A 24,395-nucleotide genomic window follows, 5' to 3' on the forward strand; every position below is an offset into this window, starting at 1 on the left:
GTCGGAGGCGCGCGAGGTCGTCCCAGAAACGCGGGCTTGGGGTTCTCGGGTCGCCGAGGCTCCAACCCCAGGCCGTGCGCTGCCACTAAGCCCCAGCTCAGCGTGCATGGCGATGGTCTTGCAGTGGACCGCGCTAATTAGTCTCCATCACAGCTTGGGAATCATGTTTATTCAAAAAGTAAAAAGTATCATCATAAAAAAAACCAAACAAACAAAAAAACAAAACCTGGAGAAAAAGTCAGGCCAGAGAAATGGGTATAGGGGCAGAGGAGTCATGCTCCACCACAAGTCCTAACAGCCTGGCTGCCTCACGGGCATGTTCATTGGGCACACCCTGGCCCCTGGGGCAAGGTCCTTGCCTCTTCTCCAGCAGGCACAAACCCCCAAAGGTCAGGGGTGGCTCAGTCCATGCTGGTTCCTTTGAAGAGTTCCACCAAGTCCTTGAAGTCTGGATCAATAAGGTCGGAGGGCAGATCGCCATCATCATTGGCTGCGTCTCTGTCTGCTCCCAAAGAGATGAGATACCTGGGGTGTGAAGGACTGTTGGTTAAAGCTTACTCAGCCCACCCAGGAACAGAGGGCTAGAATTCTGGGGTCACCTGTTTGTTTTTTCCAGGCAGAGTAAGGAGGAAGAAACCTGACCCCTTGGAACCTGTGGCCAGATTTTCCAGCCTGCTCTAATGTTGTAATCGGGTAGAAACTGCCAGAATCCCTCAGAGTTGCTGCCTACACCATCGGAGCTATATTTGGGGTTCACATGCTGGAGACCAACTGAAGCTTGGAGGGATTGGGATGAAACCTCTGAACCGTATTCCACAGTCTTACTTGGCTATGTCAGGGTACCCATCACTGCAAGCAATATGCAGAGGTGTCCAGCCAGTCTCATCCCTCTGGTGAATGTCAGCACCATATTTGACCAGCAACTTCACACAGTCCAGGTTTCCAGAGAGCACAGCTTCATGCAGGGCAGCCAGGCCTGGGCAGGGTGGGAATGCAGGGTCAAGGCTGTAACCCTCTGCACAGGATTTCCCCTACCTCCTTAAAGACAGAAGACCAGTCCACCAGTGCTTACTCACCTGAGGGGTGGATAGTGTCCAGGGAGACTTTCCGAGCCCGGATAAAGCGCCCCACCTGCTCCAGGTCGCCTTGGCGGATGTGGTCCAAGAAGAGAACATCATTAGAGAAACGCACACTGCGATCAGCCAACAGCCGCCGCCGCCGTTGTCTGGGGCTGTAGCGGGCATAGCGGGCAGTTCTGCTGGGCATCCTGGGGTTGGGGTGGGCTATCTCTGTGGTGACCCTACTTCAGCAGGTAAGAGTGGGAAGTATGCCAGCCAGACCAGATCAGTGTGTTAGCTCTCTGGCTGGACAGAACCTCAGTTCCAGCTTTTATATAGGGCTTGCGGGGCTATATAAAGCCGCACAGTCATGCTCGCAGACGGAGGGGCTGAACCCGAGCTGCTCCCCCCTCCCGGAGCACAGGATCATGTTTAGTGGCTCATCTTTCAGCACACCTGTCGCTATGCCCGGCCAAAGGGGTCAGATCCTTCCTGGCTACTACTCTGTGTCCGCAGCTGGACCTAGAAGGTGCCTTATAGAGGACAGGAGAAGGACTAGGAGAGTGCCCGTGAGAAAAGCTGTGGATGTGGGCTTAAGAGCATCAAGAGGGTCTGAGCTTGAAGGATGGCTTACCTGTCTACCTGCTGGAAACTGAATCCCCTCCCCATCTGAAGAGCACTGATCCATTGTCATTTAGAAGGCCTCAGCACTGTCCATTTCCCAACATGTTGTTCTTACCTTCCCTTGTAGCTTCTAGAGAAGATTCCCAGAACTGCCTTCAGAGTGTATCATACTGTTAGCAACTGCTGCTGCCCAGGCTAGGATCTCAGTCCTGCAGGCCAACACTACCAGCCCTAAGGCCCCTACCCACCCTGTGCACACACACACCCTGCCTCCGGGTTCTGGACCGTTTCTTAGAGACAAATGAAGGTGATATCCAGCCTGTTCCTAAGGGGCAGGGAGTGGTGCCCTTTAGAGGTGGAGAAGGGGAGGACCCCATATGCTAGCTTCCTGCAGACTCCCCCAGATATCTTGCTTTTGCAACAGCTTCAGCCAAGGTCTCAGGTGGTGCTTGGCTTGGGGGTGAACCTGGTAGATGACCTAGGTACAGCTAGGCCATAGGAGCCCAGAAACTTGTTTATGGAGGTGCAGATAGCCCGACTCTACAGCTTCCCTGAATTCCTGAAAGCTAATGGTTGCCTCTGTTAGGGTTGTTATGACAAAGGAACTCAGACCCGGGTCTCAACTCTCAAACAAGAGTTTGCCCTCATGGTCCCAGATGTTAGCAGCCTGACACCAGGGTGGACTCCTGGGGTTCTGAGAGAGCCCCTGTTCCAGGCTTCCCAGGCTCTGGAAGTCAGTCCAGTCCTTGCTGTTCTTTGGCGTCTAAAAACATTTGCCCAATCTCTACATTCATCTCTAATGGCTTCTGTCTCTAAGTCCTACCCCCTCCACCTTTTTTTCTATTCTTTTTTTTTTTTTTTATTTAGAGTCACTGGCATTGAACTCCCTTTTAAACTGCAAATCAGGGAAACTCCTGCGCATCCTGCCATTAGTTCCCACGTGCTGGGTTTCCAGGGGTTCACCACCACACTGAGCTACCCCATTAATTTTTTATTTCTATTTTTCCTCAGGAAAGGTGGTTGTTTTCCAGATTGGCCAGGCTTAAACTCATAATTCTCCTCTCTCAGCCTCCTCAAAAAAGTACTGAAATTACAGGCATGTTTCATCACATCTGACTCAGATTTTTCCTTATAAAGACACCATCCGGTAGATGTTCTTATAAAGACTTAGGGTACACCCTTCTCCAGTGTGACCTCACTTTATCCATTTATACTAACAATGACCCTATTTCCAAAAAAGTCACACTCAAAAGTACTAGGAGCTAGGACATAAATTTGGGAAACACAACCTACTATACTGATGAGATTCCTAGGTGGTCATGGGAGGCCTGAGACCGGGCAGCTCCTTGGCAGGCTGGGGAGCTGAGAAGGCAATGCGGTCAGCAGCAGGCCTTACATCACCTGGCTGCTTTCTAGCCTTCGTCAAGCCAACATGTTACACACCCTGTAGGTGTAAAGCTGAGGTCCACTGGCTACAAGACACACTGAACAAGAACTCCCTGCCTGGCAGGGTGCTTCCATATCCCTCAGTGCTCAGGGGCTGTTCCCTGAGTTTGAGTATCCCAGAAACTTGGACGGGCCTTGAGAGAATCTGCTGTGGATGGTTCTGTGACTCTGCATCTCCAAGGCTCGGTTCTAACTCCCGGTCACTTGAGAGGAGTCAGGTACCACGACTTCTAACTTGTTTACCTGAAGTGGGGAAACTAAACCTCCCGAACTACAGCTGGGTGATTGGACCCCTCCTTGCTTAGATGTGATGATTGTCTTTTTTTGTGTTGTGGAAAGGTTCAGTCTGCACTCCCAGCTCAGAGGATCAGATGAAAGCATGTGAAAGAAGGTGCTACCGTCAGAGCAGCAGGGAGGGCTGGCAGAACTACCCCTTCCTCCCCTCAGTGAATGGCCTCCAGTGAGACCAGGTCTGGGCACACTTAACACATGAGGCCTCTGTGGTTAGAGAGCACAGAGCTCTTAGAGCCCAGAGGTCCTTGAGTTTGGGGTTTCTGTTTGAGTCACAGTCTAGTTCCCAAAGCCTTACACACAGTGTTCCCGGGAATTGTGTGTTCTGAGCTGAGGTCTCTGCCTAGCATACCTCGACTTCCAGTAGGAGCCACAATATGCAAGTCTTTTATGGTGGTTGATGTTAGAACAAAGCCTGGAATTACATGCCTCTGTCCCTGATTCCTTCAGCCAGTATGGACTTATAAAGTGACTAGTCTATGAGATTTAGAATTTCTACTTTTTAGAGAATGGACTAAAACATCTACACAAAGCTGGGGTGGTGACAATTTCTGTAATTCCAGTGCCTGGGAGAGAGAGGCAAGAAGTTCAAGGCTCAAAAAACAAAACAAAAAAACCTCCAACATTTTGTAGCCCTCAAGCTTTTAATCTTCTTGCCAGCAGGGCAGTGGTGGTACACACCTTTAGTCCCAGCACTCTAGAGGCAGAGGTGGGTGGATCTCTGTGAGTTTGAGGCTAGGTTGGTCTACAGAGCTAGTTTTGGGACAGCCAGAGCTACACAGGGAAATCCTGTCTCAAAAAAACAAAAAACAAAACAAAACAAATCAATCCTCTTTCCTGAGCTTCCTAAGCATTGGGATTTCAGGCTTGTATACCCAGTCCCAATTTATGAAAGTCCAGAACTGGGAACATAGTTCTGGGGTAAAGCATTGCCTAGTGGGAAAGCCAGACTCTGTCTCAAAAACAACAATGAAGAATCCAGCACAAGTTTGGCATAGTAGCACAAACCTGTAATCCCAGCACTCTGGAGGCTAAGGCAGAGGGTTTGCCATGAGTCCAAAGTCAGTCTGAGATACAGAGTGAGTTCAAGGGCAGCAGAGATGGCTCAAGCCTAAATTAAACCAAACCAAAAAAATTAAGAAGAAAAAAGAGTCTGACAATGCCACCCAGCAGTAGTGAAATGTACCCAGTGCCTGGGGGCTGTTGGGTGTTAGGTAATCCAGCATAGGCACACAAAATGGTCAGTCTAGAATTAAACTTCAAAGCCTGAAGACCCCTTAGGGCAGTACTTTTTTAAAGTTTCAAGCTAATGGCTCTGGCTACCTGGGGGGATAGGGAAATTCCAGTCTACTAAACCCTCACCACTGCCCCAAAGAGCCTTCAGTTATTTTACTAATCCTAATTTCAGACACAGAGGTTTTAGACACTACCCTGTAGCTGCCCGGAACAGCCTGGCTTTGGAATGCTCCATTGGCTGTATCTGCAAAAGGGGAAAGATATCTCTGAGTCATGCTCCTCTCAGAAGCACATGACAGTGGCTGCCTAGTCTGGACTTTCTTATCCAGAGACCAAGTCCCTGCACAGCTGGGCAGTGGTCGCTGGCTGTCTCTAGGGCAGGATGTATAGCATACCTTTTTACCTGCTCACAGCCCTGCTGGATTTTCTTCCCTGGAAGCCCTGTGTCTTCCCTTAATGGCATGTCAGTCCCAGAGCCTTGACTCACATTTTGGGGACAGAATTTGCACCTTCCCATGTGAAACTCCAAAATGACTGTACCTACTTTAAGGTGATCATGGGCCATTGTGTCAGCAGGTCCCTGCTGAAGCTTCTGGAACTGAAGTAGCTGGAAACCAGCCCTATAATGAGTCACCAACAGCCAGTGAAGGCAGCATAAATGGACATCTGACCTAATTGCAAGTCAGAATGGACAGCATCAAGAATGGTAGATACCGCCGGGCGGTGGTGGCGCACGCCTTTAATCCCAGCACTCGGGAGGCAGAGGCAGGCGGATCTCTGTGAGTTCCAGGCCAGCCTGGTCTCCAAAGCAAGTTCCAGGAAGGCACAAAGCTACACAGAGAAACCCTGTCTCGAAAAACAAAAAACAAAAACAAAACAAAACAAAAAAAGAATGGTAGATACCTGGGCAATTGGGTGCTGCTTGAGGAGGTGACAGAGTCCCCTTCCCCTGCCTGTGTGCCAGATCAGCTTGGAACATCCATGGACTTTTATGGAAGGATAAGGTAGCCATGGAGGAGATGACCACATCCCACACTCCTAGACCTGGGAGATAATCATACGGTAAGTCCTTCAGTCCATCCCAACAGTTGGGTATTGTTTAAAATATTAAGGCAACTCCATGTAGTTAAAAGGGAGGTTTATTTTGTGGGGTAACTTACAAGTGAAGGGATAGGTTACAGGGTCTGGGAAAGGTGTAGCGCAATCCAGCGGTGTTCTCTGGAGAACTCTGCTTGGTCTACCTCCAGCGTCCAGGGTCCAGGAACCAAGAGAGCCCGCACATCCGGATCTCGGGTCTTCAGGGTCCTCTCTTGGCCCTGCCTTGTAGGCGTGACAGTTACCGAAGCCTCATTGGAGGTTGGAACTTCCAGATCAAAGCTGGAATGGCTACCCACTACAGTTGGGTCTGACACAGTGGTTATAAGCAGGAGGGCACCTATCCTTGGTGATGTAAAGATGTCTTACTCTGGATATCTTCAGAAAGTGTGTGTGTGTGTGTGTGTGTGTGTGTGTGTGTGTGCACGCACATGTGTAAACACAGGCTCCTAAGAATACAGGTCTCTGTCTGACCTCAGGCAGCTTGTAGCATTACTGTGTCAGGGCCCCTGTGAACACCTGAGCTCTGTGACCCTTTGGCCCTGTAAGCCTCTACTCACTACCCTGAGACTCTCAGACACTGCAGTGCTCCCAAAGGTGTCCATACCAGAGGGCAAGTCTCCCAAAGGTGTCCATACCAGAGGGCAAGTCTCCCAAAGGTGTCCATACCAGAGGGGAAGTCTCCCAAAGGTGTCCATACCAGAGGGAAAGCCAGACTCAGGAGCATCACCATCCCCATTGCACATGAGGTGGTAGCTTTAAGCCTTGGAAAACAACTGACTCCAGTCTTAGTTTCTCTGTTTGAACTGTCTTTTTTTAATTTATTTTTATTTTGTGTGCACTGGTGTTTTGCCTGCATGTGTGTCTGTGTGAGGGTGTTAGATCTCCTGGAACTGGAATCACAGATAGTTGTGAGCTGCCATGTGAGTTCCTGGAAATGAACCCGGGGTCGTCTGGAGAGCAGTGACATGGCTCTTGACCACTGAGCCGTCTCTCCAGCCCCTTGAACTGTCTTCAAGTTAAACTTTCTTATTTTTAAAGTCTCATGTAGCTCATGCTGGCTCTGAACTCACTGTGTAGCTGAAGATGAGACTTTTTTGCTTGCCCTTCTCAAGTGCTGGGATTACAGGTATGCACCACCATGCCCAGCCTTCTCTCCGACTCCCCCCCTGCCTTTTTTTGAGACAGGGTCTTACCTAGAACTCATTATGTAGACCATACTGGCCTCAAAGTCACAGATCTACCTGCCTCTGCCTCCCAAGTGCTGAGATCCACAGCACCCAGCTTTGCTTTCCCTTTTGAAACATTTTCATTTATATGTATATATGTGGGGGCGGAGGGAGGTACCCTCAGAGGCCAGAAGAGGACATCAGATATCCCAAGCTGTGAACTTGTATAAACAAGGATGACCGTGAATTTCCAATTTTCCTACACTTAAGCAGTAGGATTATAAACATGCTCCACCATTCCTGATAAAATATTCTAACACAGGCTTTCATGTAGCCTCAGGTGGTCTTGAAAACTTCAAGATGTGGATGAGAATAACCTTGAACTTCTGATCTTATTGCGTCCACATCCAGAACTAAGGTAACAGATATGCTATGGTCCTGGGGACTAAACCTTGAGCCTGAACCCTACCAACTGAGCTACATCCACAGCCCCAGAAGTGTCTTTTTACATTGGTTTTTCAAGACAGGATTTCTCTGTGTAGCCCTTTCTGGAACTCACTGTGTAGACTCAAACTCAGAGATCTGCCTGCCTCTGCCTTCAAGCACTAGGATAAAAGGTATGCCACTACCACCCCAATTATCAGGTTTTTCTTTCCTCGGAGAGCTGCATGCCTGGTTTCTGGATGCCTACTTCTAGAGGGCTCAATCCTGAATTTAAAGTTACTGTGGCCTGGCTGTGGTGGCACACGCCTTTAATCCCAGCACTTGGGAGGCAGAGGCAGATGGATCTTTGTAAGTTTGAGGCCAGGCTGGTCTACAAAAGTGAGTTCCAGGATTGTTAGGGCTACACACAGAGAAACGCTGTCTCAAAAGAGTTATCATATATGACATTATGTGTATGCAGGCATGCATGTACTGCAGCATGCATGGCAGGGTAACTTGAAGAAGTAGGTCCTACAATGACCCAGTACCCATCAACAGCATCACCTATCCCTAACACCTGCATCCAGGGTTGTGATGTGGTCATTGTACTGATCTTAGACTTAGGAGGGAAGCAGTAGAGTCAAACAGCCTGTGTGGTGAGCTATCACCACGGGTTTCTGCATTTCAAAGACAATCCAATGGGGGTAGTGGCATCCTCTTGACAAAGGGACCACATGACGCTCACTATCCCTTTTGGTAGCAGAATCTCAGCTCAGTTCCCTTGGCTCAGATAGAAAGCAGAGGCGACCATGGGTAGTTAAATTTCAACTTTATTTAGCCAATGTGCTCAATTCCAATATTATGGTAGAAATGCCTCAAGAACGGGCGTCTGAGTCAGCCCCAGTGTCCGTGGCTGACCCCCAGCCTGGGAATCAAGGGTCCCAGTTCTGCCCCACACAGGCCACAGGCCATGCTGGAGGAAAACCCAGCAGTCACAGAGTGATGTGCCCGTAGCCAGCTGGTTGGTAGTCCTGACTTGAAGAGCGAGAGCTGTCCAGGCCTGGCCTGGGCCCAGCAGCCAGCCACACAGTCTTTCTTCCACACGTGGGGGACCCACCCTCTGACAGGATGCATTAAGTCCCAGGTTAACTGAAAACTACAAAAGCCATGCTGCCATGGCAACTCCAGTACAAGGTGGAGAGAGACTGTACCCAACCCAGATCCATCACTTCCTACACAGGGCAGGAAGGAGTCTCAGGGAGACTTTATGGTGGAACAAGTGTCTCGATGTCAAACACTGTCTGAAAGATGAAATGTCTCACAGATGAAATTTGAAGCGGCAGCATAAACCTCTCTAACAGGAAAGACATTACCAGTGTGAGATCTCCAAATATTTCAGTGAGCACTTGGGACAAATCCACATATAAAAAAGTACATCACAATTAAAAAAAAAAAAAAATCAAAAACAAACTAACAAACAAACAGACCAAAAGATAGCTCTTTAAGATGGGCTGGCCTGGAGAGAGATCCCTTTCCAAAATTGAAAAGCAAAACAGAGACAGGTTTAAGTGTACGTGTGTTAGATGAGTGTGGCTTCGGAAGGATTCCCTGGGTTCTGATGACACTCCCTCCTTAGGAGATGTGGGCTGCTGGGAGCAGGGCCCACCGAGGTTTGGGTTCAGGTGCCCAGATCTGACTTCTCCACTACAGTTCATCCTTTACCGCTTTCTGATCATCGTCTTCCTCCATGTCTGGCTCTAAAGCTTCTTCTAGGTCCACGTCCTGGATGAAGGGAGAAGTTCCATTAAAGTACCAAAGCTGCAGTGTGGCTGCCCTCAGTGAGACAAGCCCTCATACTAAGGACCTGGCTGCCATCACCAGCAGTGGCTCTGGTTGATCGGAGCCCTGAGTATGGTAAGGCATGAGGCTTCTGCGTATAAGGCAAGATACAGCATGGTTTCCAGAGTCAGGAACCCCAGCTAAGTGCTCATGACCTCCAATGGGCACGGCTCTAGGAACTGCAAAGTTGCAGACCTGGTAGGACAGTAGCCCCAGCCCAAACCCTGACTGCTGGTCACCTCCCTGGCTGTGTGCTGCAGCGACAGGAAAGGCCACTTCCCTCTGCCCCACTGCTTCCTGCTTCACTCGTACTCAGGTGGACCTCAAGGACACACACCTCCCATGTCCTCAGTCCTGCCCTATCCAATCCTGACCTGCCCCCTCCTTCCCCCAAATTAGCAACATCAAGTCTCCAAGTCAAAGCCTGAGCTGGTACCTCCCACAAGAACCCCGAGCTGATCACACTCACATCATCATCTCCTGCACCATCCTGGCCACCACTCTCCAGGAATTTCTTAAAACCGTCTAGTGTTCGCTCACCATTATAATCAATGACCTGTAGGAAATGAGCACAGAGGGTGAACTGGGCCCACACCACAGACAGCAGCTTCCCCTCCATGCACAACAGCCCAGCTGAGCCCTGGGTGGAAAACGCACCGTTCTGTCTGCACTTGCTGGGAAGAACTTCAGTGTGGGGAAGCTGTGCACTTTGACGGCTTCCACCTCGTTGGCCGTGGAGTCCATCTTAGCAATGACGATGTTCTCGTGGTCCTTGTATGTCTCTCCCAGTTTATCCCAAATGGGGGCTAGCTGCTTGCAGTGACCACACCAAGGGGCATCTGAAAGAGAACAGTGCTGAGGGTCCATCCTGGACAGAGCCACCTGCAGATGTATGCTATAACCTGTAAGCCCCTATGGGGGACAGGCAGGGAAGCCAGAGACCCTCACTTACAGAATTCGACAAAGACGTTCTTTTTCTCATCAAAAGCAACCTCTTCAAAGTTTTTCCCAACTAGCACTTTTACTGGCTGTTTGTCCCAGTCTTCAGGCAGTTCTTGGCTCATCAGGTGGGGCTAGAAGGGAGAGAGAGAGTAGTCAGGGACAGCACTGCCCCATAATCCAATCCTGGCACAGCTGAGACACACACTGTCCTCCATAAAGCACCCCAGCTGATATTGCCAGGAAGCTGGTGAGAAAGCTGAGTCTTCAACATAGACCAACTGAAATACAGATGGTGTCCTGGTGCTTGAAGCTTGGCACTTGGTACATGGCAAGGCTAGCACACAAGGGGGGTTGTCTATGGTCCTCGCTCTGGGGACTTATGCTAATGTCTTCAGGAGCACAGGACACCAGATCCCACTCTGCAAGGAGAGCTGTCCCCTCAACCCAGGCCCGACTCCACACCTTGATCTTGCCCTCCAGGAAGCGGTGGCAAAATTCGGTGATCTTCTCAGCCGTTAGCTCATCTGACTCAGGTTTGTACTTGGTCATCTCTTCCTCTAGGGTGATAAGCCGCACAGCTGGACACTCCTCCTTCTTCAGGCCGAAGAACTCAAGGATTCGCTGGTTGTCAGTGTGGTCGCTGTCGATGAAGATAAACAGGATCTTGGGGGAGAAAAGGCACATTCAGACGGAACATGGACACATGCTCACACCCCAAAATGGCTTTGTACACCTTGAACCTGGGGCTGCCTCACCAGAGTAACAGAGTTGGCCCAGTGGGCCCCCATAATGCAGACCCTAGTGGGTAGCAGTGCGGGAGACTAGGCAGGCTTCTAGCTCCTGAAAAAGAAACCCACGTCCTAAGGTGGCCCACCTTGCCCTTGAAGCCCTCAGCTGCTTTCTTGAAGTTGCTCAGCTTGCCATCGTAGTCAGACACACTCTTGGGCAGGAACAGCAGAATGTGTGTCTTGATTTCACCTCCAAAAATCTTTGGGGCTGTCTGTGGGACAAGTAACAGTTAGTGGGTTTGAGTCATGAGCAGTTCTCAGACTAGTCTCTCAGTGGTCCTAGGGCCCCTACCACTCTGCCTTCAGAGAGGCCTCACCTGTTCAGTGAACTCGATGACCAAAGGCAGCTGGTTGTGCTTAATGAAGTCCAGCAGCTTCTCCTTGGTGACCTCGCCCTCAAAGTTGTTGCGGCCTTCATCAAACTGCAGACAGAAAAGGGGCTGTGAGCTTTGCTGTGGCCAGCCAGCCTCAAAGGACAGGCACTAACTGTCCCTGAAGGCCTAAACTGGATGTAGTCATCACCTGGAACCAGCAGCCAGCCCATAAACTTGGTGGCTTGTTCACACCTCATGCCTGACTGCTCATGGTCCTTCCGCTGCCTTGACTGAACGGCACGGGCATGAGCTACTGCAGTCTCTGCAGGCCAAGGCAGCGGCATCACTGCAGAGACTGCAGGCTCCACAGAACTCAGGAGAAATCTTCAGAGCGGAGCGCTAAGAAAGTAGCCACTTCTGCTTCAGAGACAGTGGCTCACAAAGCACGATCCTCGAAGGATGAGGTGGAGTGGGGCCCACAATGATGACAGAGGAATCCAGACCTTCTCAGGACATCTGCTAGATAAAGCTACTTTGCAGAAAAACAAAACGCTGGCTGGAGAGACGGCTCCATGGTTAAGAGCACTGGCTGTTCTTTCAGAGGACCTGAGTTCAATTCCTAGAAATTACCACAGCAGCTCACAACTGAGTCTAACTCCAGTTCCAGGGGATCCACTGCCCTCTTCTGGCCTCCAAAGCACCAGGCACATACATGGTGGTGCATTAACATATATTCAAGCAAATAATACATACATATTTAAGTAAGTAAATAAAAAAAATTAATGCTTTTTTTTTGAGGGGTGGTGCATGCCCACATGTTGAAATTCGGAGGACAATTTGTGGAGTCAGTCTGTCCACCTACCATGTAGGTAATGGGGGATCAAACCTGGGTCATCAGGCTTTGTAGAAAACACATCTATATGCTGAGCCATCTCAATTGCCCTAAACTACTCTTTTTTTTTTGTTTGTTTTTGTTTTTCGGGACAGGGTTTCTCTGTGTAGTTTTGGATCTTGCTCTGTAGCCCAAGCTGTCCTCGAACTCCCAGAGATCTGCCTGGCTCTGCCTCAAGAGTGCTGGGATTAAAGGCATGCGCCACTGGGGCCCGGCCCTAAACTACTCTTGAGAGGCACTGTAGCCCAAGCTGGCCTCAACCTCACCATCCTCCCACCTCAGCCTGCTGAGTGCTAGGATTACAGGCATACAGCACCATGTCCAGCCAAAGCTGCTTTCAGAACCACACTTCCTGGTGCCCATTTTCCCACTGAGTCCCTAGTTTGCAGCAAAGGGTGGGGGCTTGTAGGATGTGTTCAGCACAGACCAGAGGAACAGAAAAAACTCGGCTACCTCCCAACACACCAGACACAGAAAGAACTGGTGAACACATAAACGTCACTTTGTTGCCCCGGCTGTCCTCTAAACCTTGCAGTCAGACGATTCTCCAACCTCAGCCTCTGGAGTAGACAGCCACACATCACAAGCTTATCTACTGTAAAAAGAAAAACCCACTCATTCATTTCCAGTAACACCTTAGGTCTACCCATTTCTTTTGTTTTGAAACTGAGTCTCATTATGTAGCACTAGCTGGTCCTGAGCTCTCAGCAATTCTCATGGCTTAGCCTCTAGAGTCCTGGGATTACAGGTGAGACACCACACTCAGCTCTCAGTTCTAACCTCTAACATAGTATGTATGACAATGGAATCCACACACACAAGCTCTCAGGATCCTCCACCACCTCCTCCACCACCACCACCACCACCACCACCACCACCACCACCACCACCACCACCACCACAGATCAAGGCATTCTGAGGTCACGAGGCAGAGACAGCTATCCACCTCCATAACTTCGGGACAGGATTGCTTAGACCATCCAAGGCATCGCTTCAGATAAGGAGTGGACAAGAAACAAGTTCTGCAGAGAAAGTGTTTCCTGTGCTTAAAACTTTTCAGGTAAAAATTCCATGAGCCCATTACTGCTCTGAAACTTCTGAAATGAGGCTCTAGGAATAAAATTACACCCACTCCTAAGTATCTGCGTGGGCACGTGGTATTCCTTAACTCCTCCCATCCAAAATCCACACACCAAGTCCCTTACATAAAAGTTCATAGCATCTATGACCTGCTGTTTACATCCTCTCCAGATGGCTTTTTGTTTGAGACAGTGATTAGACAGCCCTGGCTGTCCTAGAAGTGACTATGCACACCAGGCCGGCCTCCAGCTCAGAGATCCAGCTGCCTCTGGGTACTGGGACTAAAGCCTATGCTACCACGCCTGGCAGATAACACAATCCTTCTCACTCTGTAGATCAGGCTGGCCTCAACCTCAGAGACCAGAGATCCACCTACTGCTGACGACATAATATTTTTGGCTTTTTCAAAACAGGGTTTCTCTGTGTAGCTTTAGAGCCTGTCCTGGAACTCACTTTGTAGACCAGGCTGGCCTCAAACTCATACACCTGCCTCTGCCTCCAGAGTGCTGGGATTAAAGGCATGGTCCACCACTGCCCGGCATGATGACAATGTAAATACTCTATGATTAGTTGTTACATTGTATGGTTTAGGCAATGACAAGGGAAAATAAAAAGCCTACTCATGTTAGGTACAGGCATAACTCTTTATTGTTTTCAGGTCTCAATTTTTAGCCTTGCCTGGCCTGGAACTTCCTATACAGGACTAGGCTGGTCTCAAGTCCAGTGGTGGGATTAAACCCCTACCACACCATGGCCAGCTTTTTTGATTTGTTTGGGTTTTTTTTTTTTTTTTTTTTTTTTTGGTTTTTCGAGACAGGGTTTCTCTGTGTAGCTTTGCGCCTTTCCTGGAACTCACTTGGTAGCCCAGGCTGGCCTCGAACTCACAAAGATCCGCCTGCCTCTGCCTCCCGAGTGCTGGGATTAAAGGCGTGCGCCACCACCGCCCGGCTTGTTTGGGGTTTTTTTATTTGTTACTTGAGACAGGGTTTGTCCTGTACTCCAGGCTAACCTCAAACTTGTGATCCTCCTGCTCCAGCATGTGAGTGCTGGGATTACAGACATGTGCCACCATGCCCAGCTTATTCCAGACACTTCTGCGCCAAGACAGTTGGATCCAAGGAGGTGGTGGGCTGACTACTCATCTTTCCACTACACTTCCCAAAAGTAACTTCAAGAGGAGGCAGATGCTGGAGAGACGGCTCAGTGTGCACCTACTCTGGAGCACAGTGACACTCCAGCACCTACGTCGGTCAGTTCATAGCTGCCTATTAACTGCAGCTCTAGGGGATCCAAAGCCCTCTTTTCCGTACTTGTACGCACAAACCCGTACAGCAGGCGTACAAATACACACGTAACTAAAAACTTTTAAAAGAAGAGGAGCAGGCAGTTGGGGCCAGGGAAGGAACCAGAAGTACTCATTTCACACAACCACAGGTTCCAGGCATGGAAATGTGAAAACTGGCTGAGGCCACTGTGTTTGCACCCCATCTGAGCCTACAGGGCACGGGTGTCCTTGTTATCTCCCCCAAACCAGCCACAATGGAGAGGATACTGATTGGAATGCATTTGGAAAACGAGTGGGTTAAGGGTCCCATCAGACACTCTCTCCAGGTATGATGCTGAGTCACCATTACCAACCAACAAGGCTCCTCCTCCAGCAGAACAATCGACTCCCACAACCTTTCACTGAAGGTTGGAAGCAAAACTGACTACCTGGTTTGGGCTGCCATCTTCTTGGCAATATAGCCACACAATTTGTTCCATCTACTACTATGGCAAAAAACAGCTCTCATTCAGCTGGGGACTGCTGCAAAGGCCTGGCTTGAGAGTCTCATTCAGATACCACAACACTGTCTCTGCTATACACAGCGGCCCCACCAGGTCATGACAGACATTATACCAGCGGCTCTGGCTGCCTTCCCTAGTTCCAGAGCTGTCTTCAGTCTAGGATGCATGTCATCTTCCAGGCAAGACAGAAAGTAAGCAGTGGCTGGCTGGCCTGGCCTGACTGTGAACTATCTGGCCCTGCTAGTCTGTTTCAGGGCAGACAGGAAAATCCAGCTCATTTGGTGGAAGTAGAGCTAACATCCCAAAGAGAAACAGTAGGAAGCCAGCCTGGGCAACAGAGTAAGTGTATAACTTAAAACAACAAATAAACAAAAAAAACCATAACAAAACCAAATCACTGGGTGTGGTGATACACTCTGAAGGATCAGGAATTCAAGGGCAGGCTCAGCTACACATAGAGTTCAAAACTAGCCTGGGGTATATGACACACTACCTGGGGGAGGGAAAAAAGAATCAAGGGCTGTCAAGATGGCTCAGCAGTTAAGAGCACTGGCTGCTCTTCCATAGGACCTGGGTTCAATTCCCAGCAACCACATGGCAGCTCACAACTGTCTGTAGCTCCAGTTCCAGCACCCCCCACAGACATACATGCAGGCAAATGCACATAAAATTAAAAGTAAATTTAAAAAAAAAAAATCTCTTTAAGCTGGGTGGTGAGGGTGCATGCCTTTTGTTTGTTTTTTTTCGAGACAGGGTTTCTCTGTGTAGCTTTGGAGCCTGTCCTGGAACTCACTCTGTAGACCAGGTTGGCCTTGAACTCAGAGATCTGCCTGCCTCTGCCTCAAGAGTACTAGGATTAAAGGTGTGTGCCACCACTGCCCGGCTAGATGCTCGAGCCTTTAATCCCATCACTCGGAGAGGCAGATCTCTCAGTTTGAGGCCGGCCTGGACTACAGTATGAATTCCAGGACAGCCAGAGTTGTCACACAGAGAAACTCAGTGTGTGTGTGTGTGTGTGTGTGCGCGCGTGTGCGTGTGTCTTTAAGGAGATGGAGTCAGGAGAACTACCATGAGTTAAAGTGAATTTCAAGCCAGCCAGAGGTACAGGGTAAGACCCTATCTTAAAAAGAGAGGGGAAGAGAGGGAAGGAGAGAGAGAGTGGTTCCAACAGCCAACTTGGTTACAACTTGCCATCACCACCACTTTGTATTGTTCAGGAGACCTAGTGTATTGGCTGTCACAGGAAGCTGGTCCAAAGGCCACAGTGTAAGGTGGCTGCCCCAGCATGACTCCACAATGACACAGCAGAGCCTTCATCACCATCCATCCATCCATCGGCCCCGCTTGGTTCTTCCCAATACAAGCAGGCAACACCACCCCCTGCAGACCAACCCCTGAACTGCTCTGGGCACAGCTGCCCAAGGGCCACTCACCTTCTTAAAGAGGACCACCCCATCCTTGTCCAGCTGGTACTTGGAGAACACACCACTGTTGGAAGTGATTCCGAAAGGTATGTCATCAACAGCCTCTGCTGCTAGCAAGAACTGCTTAGCAGAGTCTGACTCTACATCCTGGAAGAGGAACGGAAGGCAAGTTACCACACACCCCAACCTTCAGCAGTACCCAAGCCACCAGAACCCCTCCCTCTGTAAGGACAACGGACAGGCCAAACGGAATGCTTTACCTTGAAGAAGCCGATGACAACCACCTCACTTGAGTCCACCAAGGACTCCGCGGCTGCGGCGTCAGACAGGGTGGTGGCAGCAGGGCCTGTCCGCTTCTTCAGCCAGTTCACAATGTCGTCCGCTTCCCTGCCAGCTACACCGCAAACAAATGCAGGTTCCTGTCAAACAGGCTATCACCGACCCCACCGGGAGGCTCAAGGTAGGCCAGCCCGTCCCTAGAGCAAGGTGTTCTCCCATAGAGAACTGGCTAGCCTCTGGATTCCAGAAGAGGCTCCCACGATTGTCAAAGAGTGCACACATCTGGAAAGCAAGGCTTCCTCACCATCCATTTCTCCCCAGTCTGTGTGCATTTTCCAAATTTCCTTAAATGCTAGAGAGTTTATTCAGTTCAGTTTCTGCTACAGCGCTCTCACACCAGGCTACACCCCTGGAGATGTGGTTAGTCAACTCCAGTGCTAGTTCTGCCAACCCTAAAACAGGCTCGACTAGACCCCAACACCCAGGGTGGGCCAGGTGTTCCTGTCTGGAACTTGCCCTATCCACTTCCCAGATGGGTAAGAACTGGAAAAATATTGTGTGCTTGAGTGCACCCAAAGCAGACGTGGTGAGGAGAAAGAAGGCCTGCTCCTTCCTTGAGGTAGAGGCTGACAGATGACTCTTTCCTCCTGGACTGGCCACTTGGACTAATCAAGGTAGGTCTGCACATTAGATTTACCATGATTCTGGAGTGTACCACTACTACCTGGCTAAAAAAATTTTTTTCTTTGAATTTTTTTATTGTGAGGGCTTGCTGAGCCGGGCAGTGGTGGCGCACGCCTTTAATCCCAGCACTCGGGAGGCAGAGCCAGGCGGATCTTTGTGAGTTCAAGGCCAGCCTGGTCTACAGAGTGAGATCCAGGAAAGGCACAAAACTACACAGAGAAACCCTGTCTCGAAAAACCAAAAAAAAAAAGAACACTTGCTGAAGCCAGGTATAGTAGCACTTGGAATCCCAGAACAGCCAAGGCTACACAAAGAAATCCTACCTCAAAAAACAAAAACAAAAAAAGAGCACTTGCTGCTTTTCAAGAGGACATGGGTTCAGTTCTTAGGACCCACAATGGGTGGCCCACAACTTCCTGTTCTAGGAGATCCAACACCCTCTTCTGGCACAGAACACACAAGAGACACACATATAAAATACTAAGTTTCAGGAGCGTGTGCACACAAACAAAAAACAAGCAGGGCAGTGGTGGTGCACACCTTTAATCCCAGCACTCGGTTGGCAGAGGCAAAGGCAGGTGGATCTCTGTGAGTTCGAAGATAGCCTGGTCTACTGAGTGAGTTCCAGGACAGGCTCCAAAGCTACACAGAGAAACCCCATCTCAAAAAAACAAACAAAAAAACAAGCAAACAAAATGTCACCATGCCCAGTTTACTCAGTGGTAGGGACTGTATCCAGGTCTTCAAACATGCTAGGCAAGAACTCTATCAACTGAGTGTCATACTTTTCAGATGGTTTTTTATTTAGCTTTTTTTATTTTATGTGCATTGGTGTGAAGGTGTCAGATCCCTCAGAACTGGAGTTACAGACAGTTATGAGCTGCCATCTGGGTTCTGGGAATTGAACCCGGTCTTCTGGAAGAGCAGCCAATGCTCTTAACCACTGAGCCATCTCTCCAGCTCCCTCAGATGGGGTCTTACTCTGTAGACCTGGATGGCTTGGAAGCAACACCAGGCTGGCCTCAAACTTATCAGATACTCCTGTCTCTGCCTCCCAGGTGCTGGCCATACGTATGCCAACACATGAAGTTCCAGACCAGGAACTTTCTACTCCAATAGTGAACTCATGTAAAAAGTAGAGACATCCCAGGGAAGTGACCAGAGCGTACAAGGCTGCTCAAAGGGATATTTTATGAACACAGGCTATTCCATGAAACTGGCTTTGGAGATCCAAGTCTTCTTTTGCTAGTAGTAACTAATGAGTTGCCTACATGAAAATTGCTTTAGCAATGGCTGGGTGACAGTCTGAAGCTTGGATTTGCAGTCTGTAACCAACAACTAGGACGTTGTGACTGTGAAAGGGTCCCAAAGGGAGAAGTGCAATGAGAATGAGGAATGCTTGGCCTGGTACTGGCACACTGTGAGTCCAAGTGTCACGCCTACACTGTCTGGAAGCACCAATAGTTCAAAGCCCCGTGCATTCAGAGAGGCACTTATCTCCTTTTCCTCATTGGTCAACTCTAAGATAAGCCTCAGCCAACAGGCTACTCTGTAGGTCATCCTAGGCGTGACGCTCTTCCTGTCAGGTACTCCAAAAAGGGAACTTTCTTTCCATGGCCCTCAGATGCAAGAGGGGCTGGAGAGATGGCTGCTCTTCCAGAGGACCTGGGTTCAGTTCCCAGCACCCACATGGCAGCCCACAACTGTCTGTAACTCCAGGTCCAACACCCTCACACAGACATACATGCAGGGAAAACACCAATGCATGCTAAATTAAAAAAAAAAACTTAAAAATGCTGATGTAGAACCCTTCTTCAAACAGGGTCCTCTCTAAACCTCTGAAAAGATTCCCTACCTCTAAGACATACTTCTGGTCAGCTCCCAAAGGCTACACAATCATTAAAGGGCAGTGCTATGCACACCTGTATATTCCTTAGGAGAGGCCTTGTCTCCGTTCTTGAAGAACTTGATTGTAGGGTAGCCACGGACGCCATACTGCTGAGCCAGGTCCGACTCTTCTGTGGCGTCCACTTTTGCCAGTCGGATCTCAGAACCTTCTGCCTTCAGTTTCGCAGCAGCTTTGGCATACTCAGGGGCCAGGCTTTGCAGTGGCCACACCATGGGGCATCTGAAAAAGAAAGCAGGACACTGGAAGGCAGTCCTTGACCCAGGTCTACTGCTTCCCTCTACTTTGTACTTCCTTTCATAAAAACCTTATCAGCACTAAGATAACCCTCTTAACGCATACATGAGACTGAGCTGATAGCTGGTTGTTCTTGGGCAATATCAGGACAGAGGCCACGAGCGACAACCAACTCCAACCCCTACTTTGCCCTGTGACCACCAACACAGCAAAACAATCCTGCCTTGTAACTTCCTATTGCCAATGTATCCCTAGGACTTCCCATTAAGAATCCAGGGAAGGTTAAAAGGTTGCTGGCCCAGCACTATACACCTAGCAAGAACGAGCCCAGATGCCTATCTGAAGCTGCTCTTTCTAGTGTGGGAATGTGACAGTCTGTCAAGGCAGCCTGGCAGCTGTGTTCGAGTCCACATACTTGTGAAGAGAAGTAAAGCTTAGGATCTGGCCTGCTTCCCAGTGAGGATATGGCAGGTTACACGTAGGGTGGGCATAGTAGACAGGGTTGGACCTGTTCTATCGGAATTGCTCCTGCTCACGCAGCCCGTCCTGTTTTGCCCGGCTAACAGAAGGATCGGGCCATGTGGACGTCGGGCATAAAGACACCTTCCTGATTCTCAACCCCTCAGTCACCCTCAAGGAGCCCTGAACGCAGCGATTTCCACTTCGGGTAGGAAGGATGCTCTCTGGAAGGCTGGAAGCAGCGAAGCTGACAGTAGGTGCTCCCAGCGAGGTGCAGCCCGGGACCCGCCAGCCCGTGCTCCATGGGGCGAGCCGGGAGCTACGTCCACCGCACCCAAGAGGGGCCGGCCGAGCAGGGCAGTGCTGGGTGCCACCGAGGGCGGCCCTGAGCTGCGGTCTGTGGACCAGGGGCCCTGCCCGCCCAGGCCCCGCGGCTCACTCACAGAACTCCACCAGCAGGTAGTTGTGCGCCGCCAGCGCCTCTTCGAAGTTGCTCTTCTTCAGCACCAGGACGTTGTCCTCCTCCTCCGGGACGTCGGCGCCCACCCGGGCCACCCAGGCCAGGGCCAGGCACAGCAGAGAACGGCTCAGCATGTCGGAGGTCGGCAGCGGGCAGGTCGGTTAGGTGGGCGCCGCCGGGACAGCCGAGGCGACGAGAGCGCGCGTAGCTCCAGACCTCGCCTTTATAAATCCTGGGCCGGGGACGCGCCCACACCTCCCCCTCGCCGCGCGCGTCAGGCGCCGTGCGCATGCGCCCCGCGCCGCCGTTTGATTGGTCGAGGCGCGGAGCGGCCCGCCCTCTTCGTGCAAAGACTGGACACCCACTCAAGGCTTGGCCGCAGAGTCCAGAAAGACCCGAGGCCTTCCCGTGCCCGCCGAGGATTGGCCGGAGTGCGCGCGCGTGCGCGCACACACAGCGCATTCCCCAGCCTCTGATTGGCTGGCAGAGGCGAACTTTCTCTTTCTGGACTTCTGACTGGAGACTTTTCCCACGCCTTCCTTGCGTCTGGAATGGTCGCGGCTTCCCACCGCCGGCCCCGTGGCTCCTGATTGGCCGAGAGATGCGCGCACCCTGCGCGTTTCTTCGTCGAACGTGGCAGTGGGGTGGAGTCCCGGGCCCTTGGGCGGAGCCACGCCTGCGCCTCTGAAGCCCCTCGTGTTGCATTCTGACTGGACCGCGTCTCCGTACTGGTGCCGCCCCCGCGGCGCCTCCCGGAAGCCAGGCGATACAGCTTCCTGTATGCGTGCGGCCCGTGCAGCCGTGGCCACGTTCTGGGCAGTGTGCCTCTAGGCTCGGGGGTCCATCCGCTTCCAGGCCGGACAGTTGTCGCCAGCCAGTGGGCGTCGCGGTCCCAGCCAGGTGTCCCCAGAGCCTGCAGGCACGCTTCCCGGGCGCTGCGCTTTTTCTTTGGGTTTTTCGAGAAAAAGCTTTTCCGTGTAGCCCTGGCCGGCCTCGAACTCACAGAGGTGCTCCTGCCTCCAGAGCGCTGGGATTAAAGGCGTGCGCCACCACCGTCCCGGGCGCTTGGCACCCGATACCGCGCGGAGTGGAGTGTGCTCCAGACTTTGGAGGCCCGAACGGAGCGTGGAGAAAGCAGTACCTTGTCAGGCTCTAGGTGTTTAGACTACATGTTGAAATGGCATTTGTGCGTGTTGGGGTGGGTTAATAATGGAAACTCTGGCTTCTGTAAACCAGCATTTAGGGTTACATAAGAGACTCACATTTTATCTCGGCGTATTCCAGACTCTATTGTAGACTCTATCTATTCACTGTCTTCTTCTGGGTTTGAGGCTCTCTAGCCCTGACTTGCTTGGAATTCACTGGCCTCCAACTTGAAGCGAAACTTCCAAGCTCTGCCCCAGCCTGCTGAGCGCTGTGGTTACAGCTGTGAGCAATCCCTGTCAGTGTTCGGTCCACCCTTTCTCCTTACTGCTTAACGCCTGTCACCCGACTTCTGCACCCCCACCCTCGGACGCTCTACTCGCCTCTTCTAGCAGTCTCCCCTTTTTTGCGCTTCCTGCTACAAAATCAATTCTGCTAGTTAAGGGTCATTAGAAAAGGGAAACACTCCCATATTAAGTGCATACATTGACTAATATTGTATTTATTACATTATTATTATAGTTATTACATTGACTAATATACTGCTCTCAGAAATGGTGAAAACTGAAATAGGCTTTTGTATTTTGATAGTTTCTTTTGGACACTGTAAATGAGGGCATGTGTCACCTTTCCTACATGGAATCCCCCTTAGATTTTCTTACCTTGAAAACCAAGTCTCCTGTGCCTCAACCACATCCAGTGTAGGAAGATCGAGAGTCAGATACTGATTGTGCCCAGTGGGAAACCTTCATGTGTCTAAAAGGTGATTTTACAGGCCTAGGAGGGCTCAGATGTGCACTTGAAGACCACTCTGAGGACGCCCTCTCCTCCCCAGTCCAGCAGCAGCTGGGTTAGGTGCTTGTCCCTTCCTCTGCCTAACTGAAGTGCCTGTGCACACTCCAGCTCTTTGGTATGATGGAGGGTGCTTCCGGGCTGCCGCACCATCTCCAGTGTTTTTGTGGTTGCCTTGACCTGTTTTACAATGATTTGGAGCCAAGAAGAAGAAAGTCAGCTGGTATGGTAGTGTTTCCTTGTAATCCCAGCACGAGAGAAGCAGATGGATAAATTATGTTTTAAGTCTCGCTCTCATTCTCTCTCTCCTCTACCCCCTCCGAGCCAGCCCTGTTGTCTTGACACTCACTGTGTAGACCACCCAGGGCCTGAGTCTCAGCAGCCCTACTGCCTCTGCCTCCTGACTCACTGGGTCACAAGTGTGTTCAACTGCACCTGGTAAATACCCTCAAAAGTCTCAGGGTTTTGGTAGCAAATACTAGGGGTGGGAACAGAGTAGGAGGGTGTGAGTATGTTAAAGACAACTTGCCTCCAGGACACAGAGGTAAAATATAAGAAAGAAATGGACCAAGTAGAGAAGATCGTTCCAGATGCATACAAGACAGATCGAAGTAGGTAGGACTGCATCTCAGCTCACCTCTGGGCGGCCAGCGGCAGACACAGTATGGGTAACACTCTCAATGCAGGCAGCTGCCCTATCTACAATAACAGGGTAGGGCTACTGACATTGTGTGAAAAGAGGGGCCAGCCCTGAAGCATGTTGTCTCCTGTATGGTCAGAGTCTTAGACTGATGAATGTCTGCTCTTTCCGCATTGGTCTTCTACACAGACCCAAACACAGACACAGCTCTGAGTTCTTGAGAAGCCAGAGGGAGGCCTGAAATTCCCGGTCCTCTGGGTTTGTTGAGTAGTCTCATAACATACAGGTATTATGTTATGAATGCAAGTTGGATCATCTGAACATCTTGGCCTTGAGGGCTAAGCTGGTAACTTAATTGTGCTCCCAAGCCTGTCTTATACCTTCAAAGAGCAGCTCCCACTGTGGAAGAGGTAGTTTGGACACCCTAGAGTCCAGGTCATGCAAGACCCACACTGGCTGTAACACATTTCTCTGGCCATTGGAAATGTATCAAAATAACCTTCAGGAAAGAATCTCACTCAGAGAAAGTACTCATTAACTAGGGTTGAGTTATTGATCATTTTTGGTTATTACTGTTAGGAGTTCTCAGAACCAAGCAACTCCCTTCAGCTGGCAGGATGAACAGCAGATTGATGCTACTGGTCACAAGATCTGTGCTGGAGGGTGAACTGAGTGCTGGGGACAAGTGGGAAGCAGGACAGGGCGCACACAGCCCCGTGAGTATAGTAGCTTTGGTTGGTACAGGATGGTGCTGGGCATGGGGAAGGTTCCTGTAAATCAAACTGGCTGATAATTACTGCTCATCAACTGACTACCTACAACCCATCACTTTCCTCAGGGAAGGTGGCCTGTCCGGAGGTGGCTGAGAAGCTAGAAACCGGGGGATTCCTGGGAGTCATGGATAGAGAGAAGTTGGTGGGGGAAAGAGGTCAGGCTTGGAACACACCACAGGAACAGGTTGGGGTGAGATAGGGAAGATATAGTTAGACTTGGGACCTAAGGAACACGTCCTGCACTTTATTAGACCTTCGTAAGTTAACCTGCACAGGGAGGAGTCGGAGCAAAGTCCTCGCTGTTGGCAGTGTGCTTGCACACTTGGCACTCAGGGTCTGAGTTCACATACCTACCAGGCCAGGACAGACCTGGAGCTGTAAGATTGTTTCTTAGTCCAATTCCAGCTTCAGAAGGCCATGTTTGATAAACAGAATTGCTGACAGAATAAAAATTTGAAGGGTGATCTAGGAGAGTTGACTGGCTGGTCCTGTATTTGTAAGGCTGCAAAGCTTGGGGAAAGGGCCTCACCCTGCTCAGGCCCGCCTGACTGCTGGTGCCAGGAACATTTTTGGGAGAGGCTTGGGTCAACAATTTGACTGCCTACTGCAAGGG

At 50.4% G+C, this 24,395-nt stretch overlaps 2 protein-coding genes across 2 annotated transcripts; both read right to left on the reverse strand.

Annotated features, from left to right (window-relative positions):
* Nucleotides 1-35: 35 nt before the first annotated feature.
* On the reverse strand, nt 36-1,401 carry Ppp1r27 (protein phosphatase 1 regulatory subunit 27). The gene is made up of 3 exons (XM_028853653.2): nt 1,077-1,401; nt 826-976; nt 36-525 (listed from the first exon to the last, which is right to left on the reverse strand). Exons 1-3 carry the CDS (start codon nt 1,264-1,266, stop codon nt 402-404), a joined length of 465 nt encoding a protein of 154 aa, XP_028709486.1. The 5' UTR covers nt 1,267-1,401; the 3' UTR covers nt 36-401.
* A 6,751-nt stretch (nt 1,402-8,152) lies between these two features.
* On the reverse strand, nt 8,153-20,654 carry P4hb (prolyl 4-hydroxylase subunit beta). Its single transcript, XM_028853582.2, is given in 12 exon segments — nt 8,153-9,124; nt 9,651-9,737; nt 9,839-10,020; nt 10,134-10,254; nt 10,586-10,786; nt 10,998-11,123; nt 11,229-11,333; nt 16,419-16,556; nt 16,670-16,803; nt 19,295-19,474; nt 19,477-19,500; nt 20,418-20,654. Coding segments are annotated over 12 exon segments (1,527 nt in total). The 5' UTR covers nt 20,569-20,654; the 3' UTR covers nt 8,153-9,046.
* Nucleotides 20,655-24,395: the final 3,741 nt, after the last annotated feature.

Source organism: Peromyscus leucopus, chromosome 8b (genome assembly GCF_004664715.2).
Source record: "Peromyscus leucopus breed LL Stock chromosome 8b, UCI_PerLeu_2.1, whole genome shotgun sequence".
NCBI classification, from domain to species: Eukaryota; Metazoa; Chordata; class Mammalia; order Rodentia; family Cricetidae; genus Peromyscus; species Peromyscus leucopus.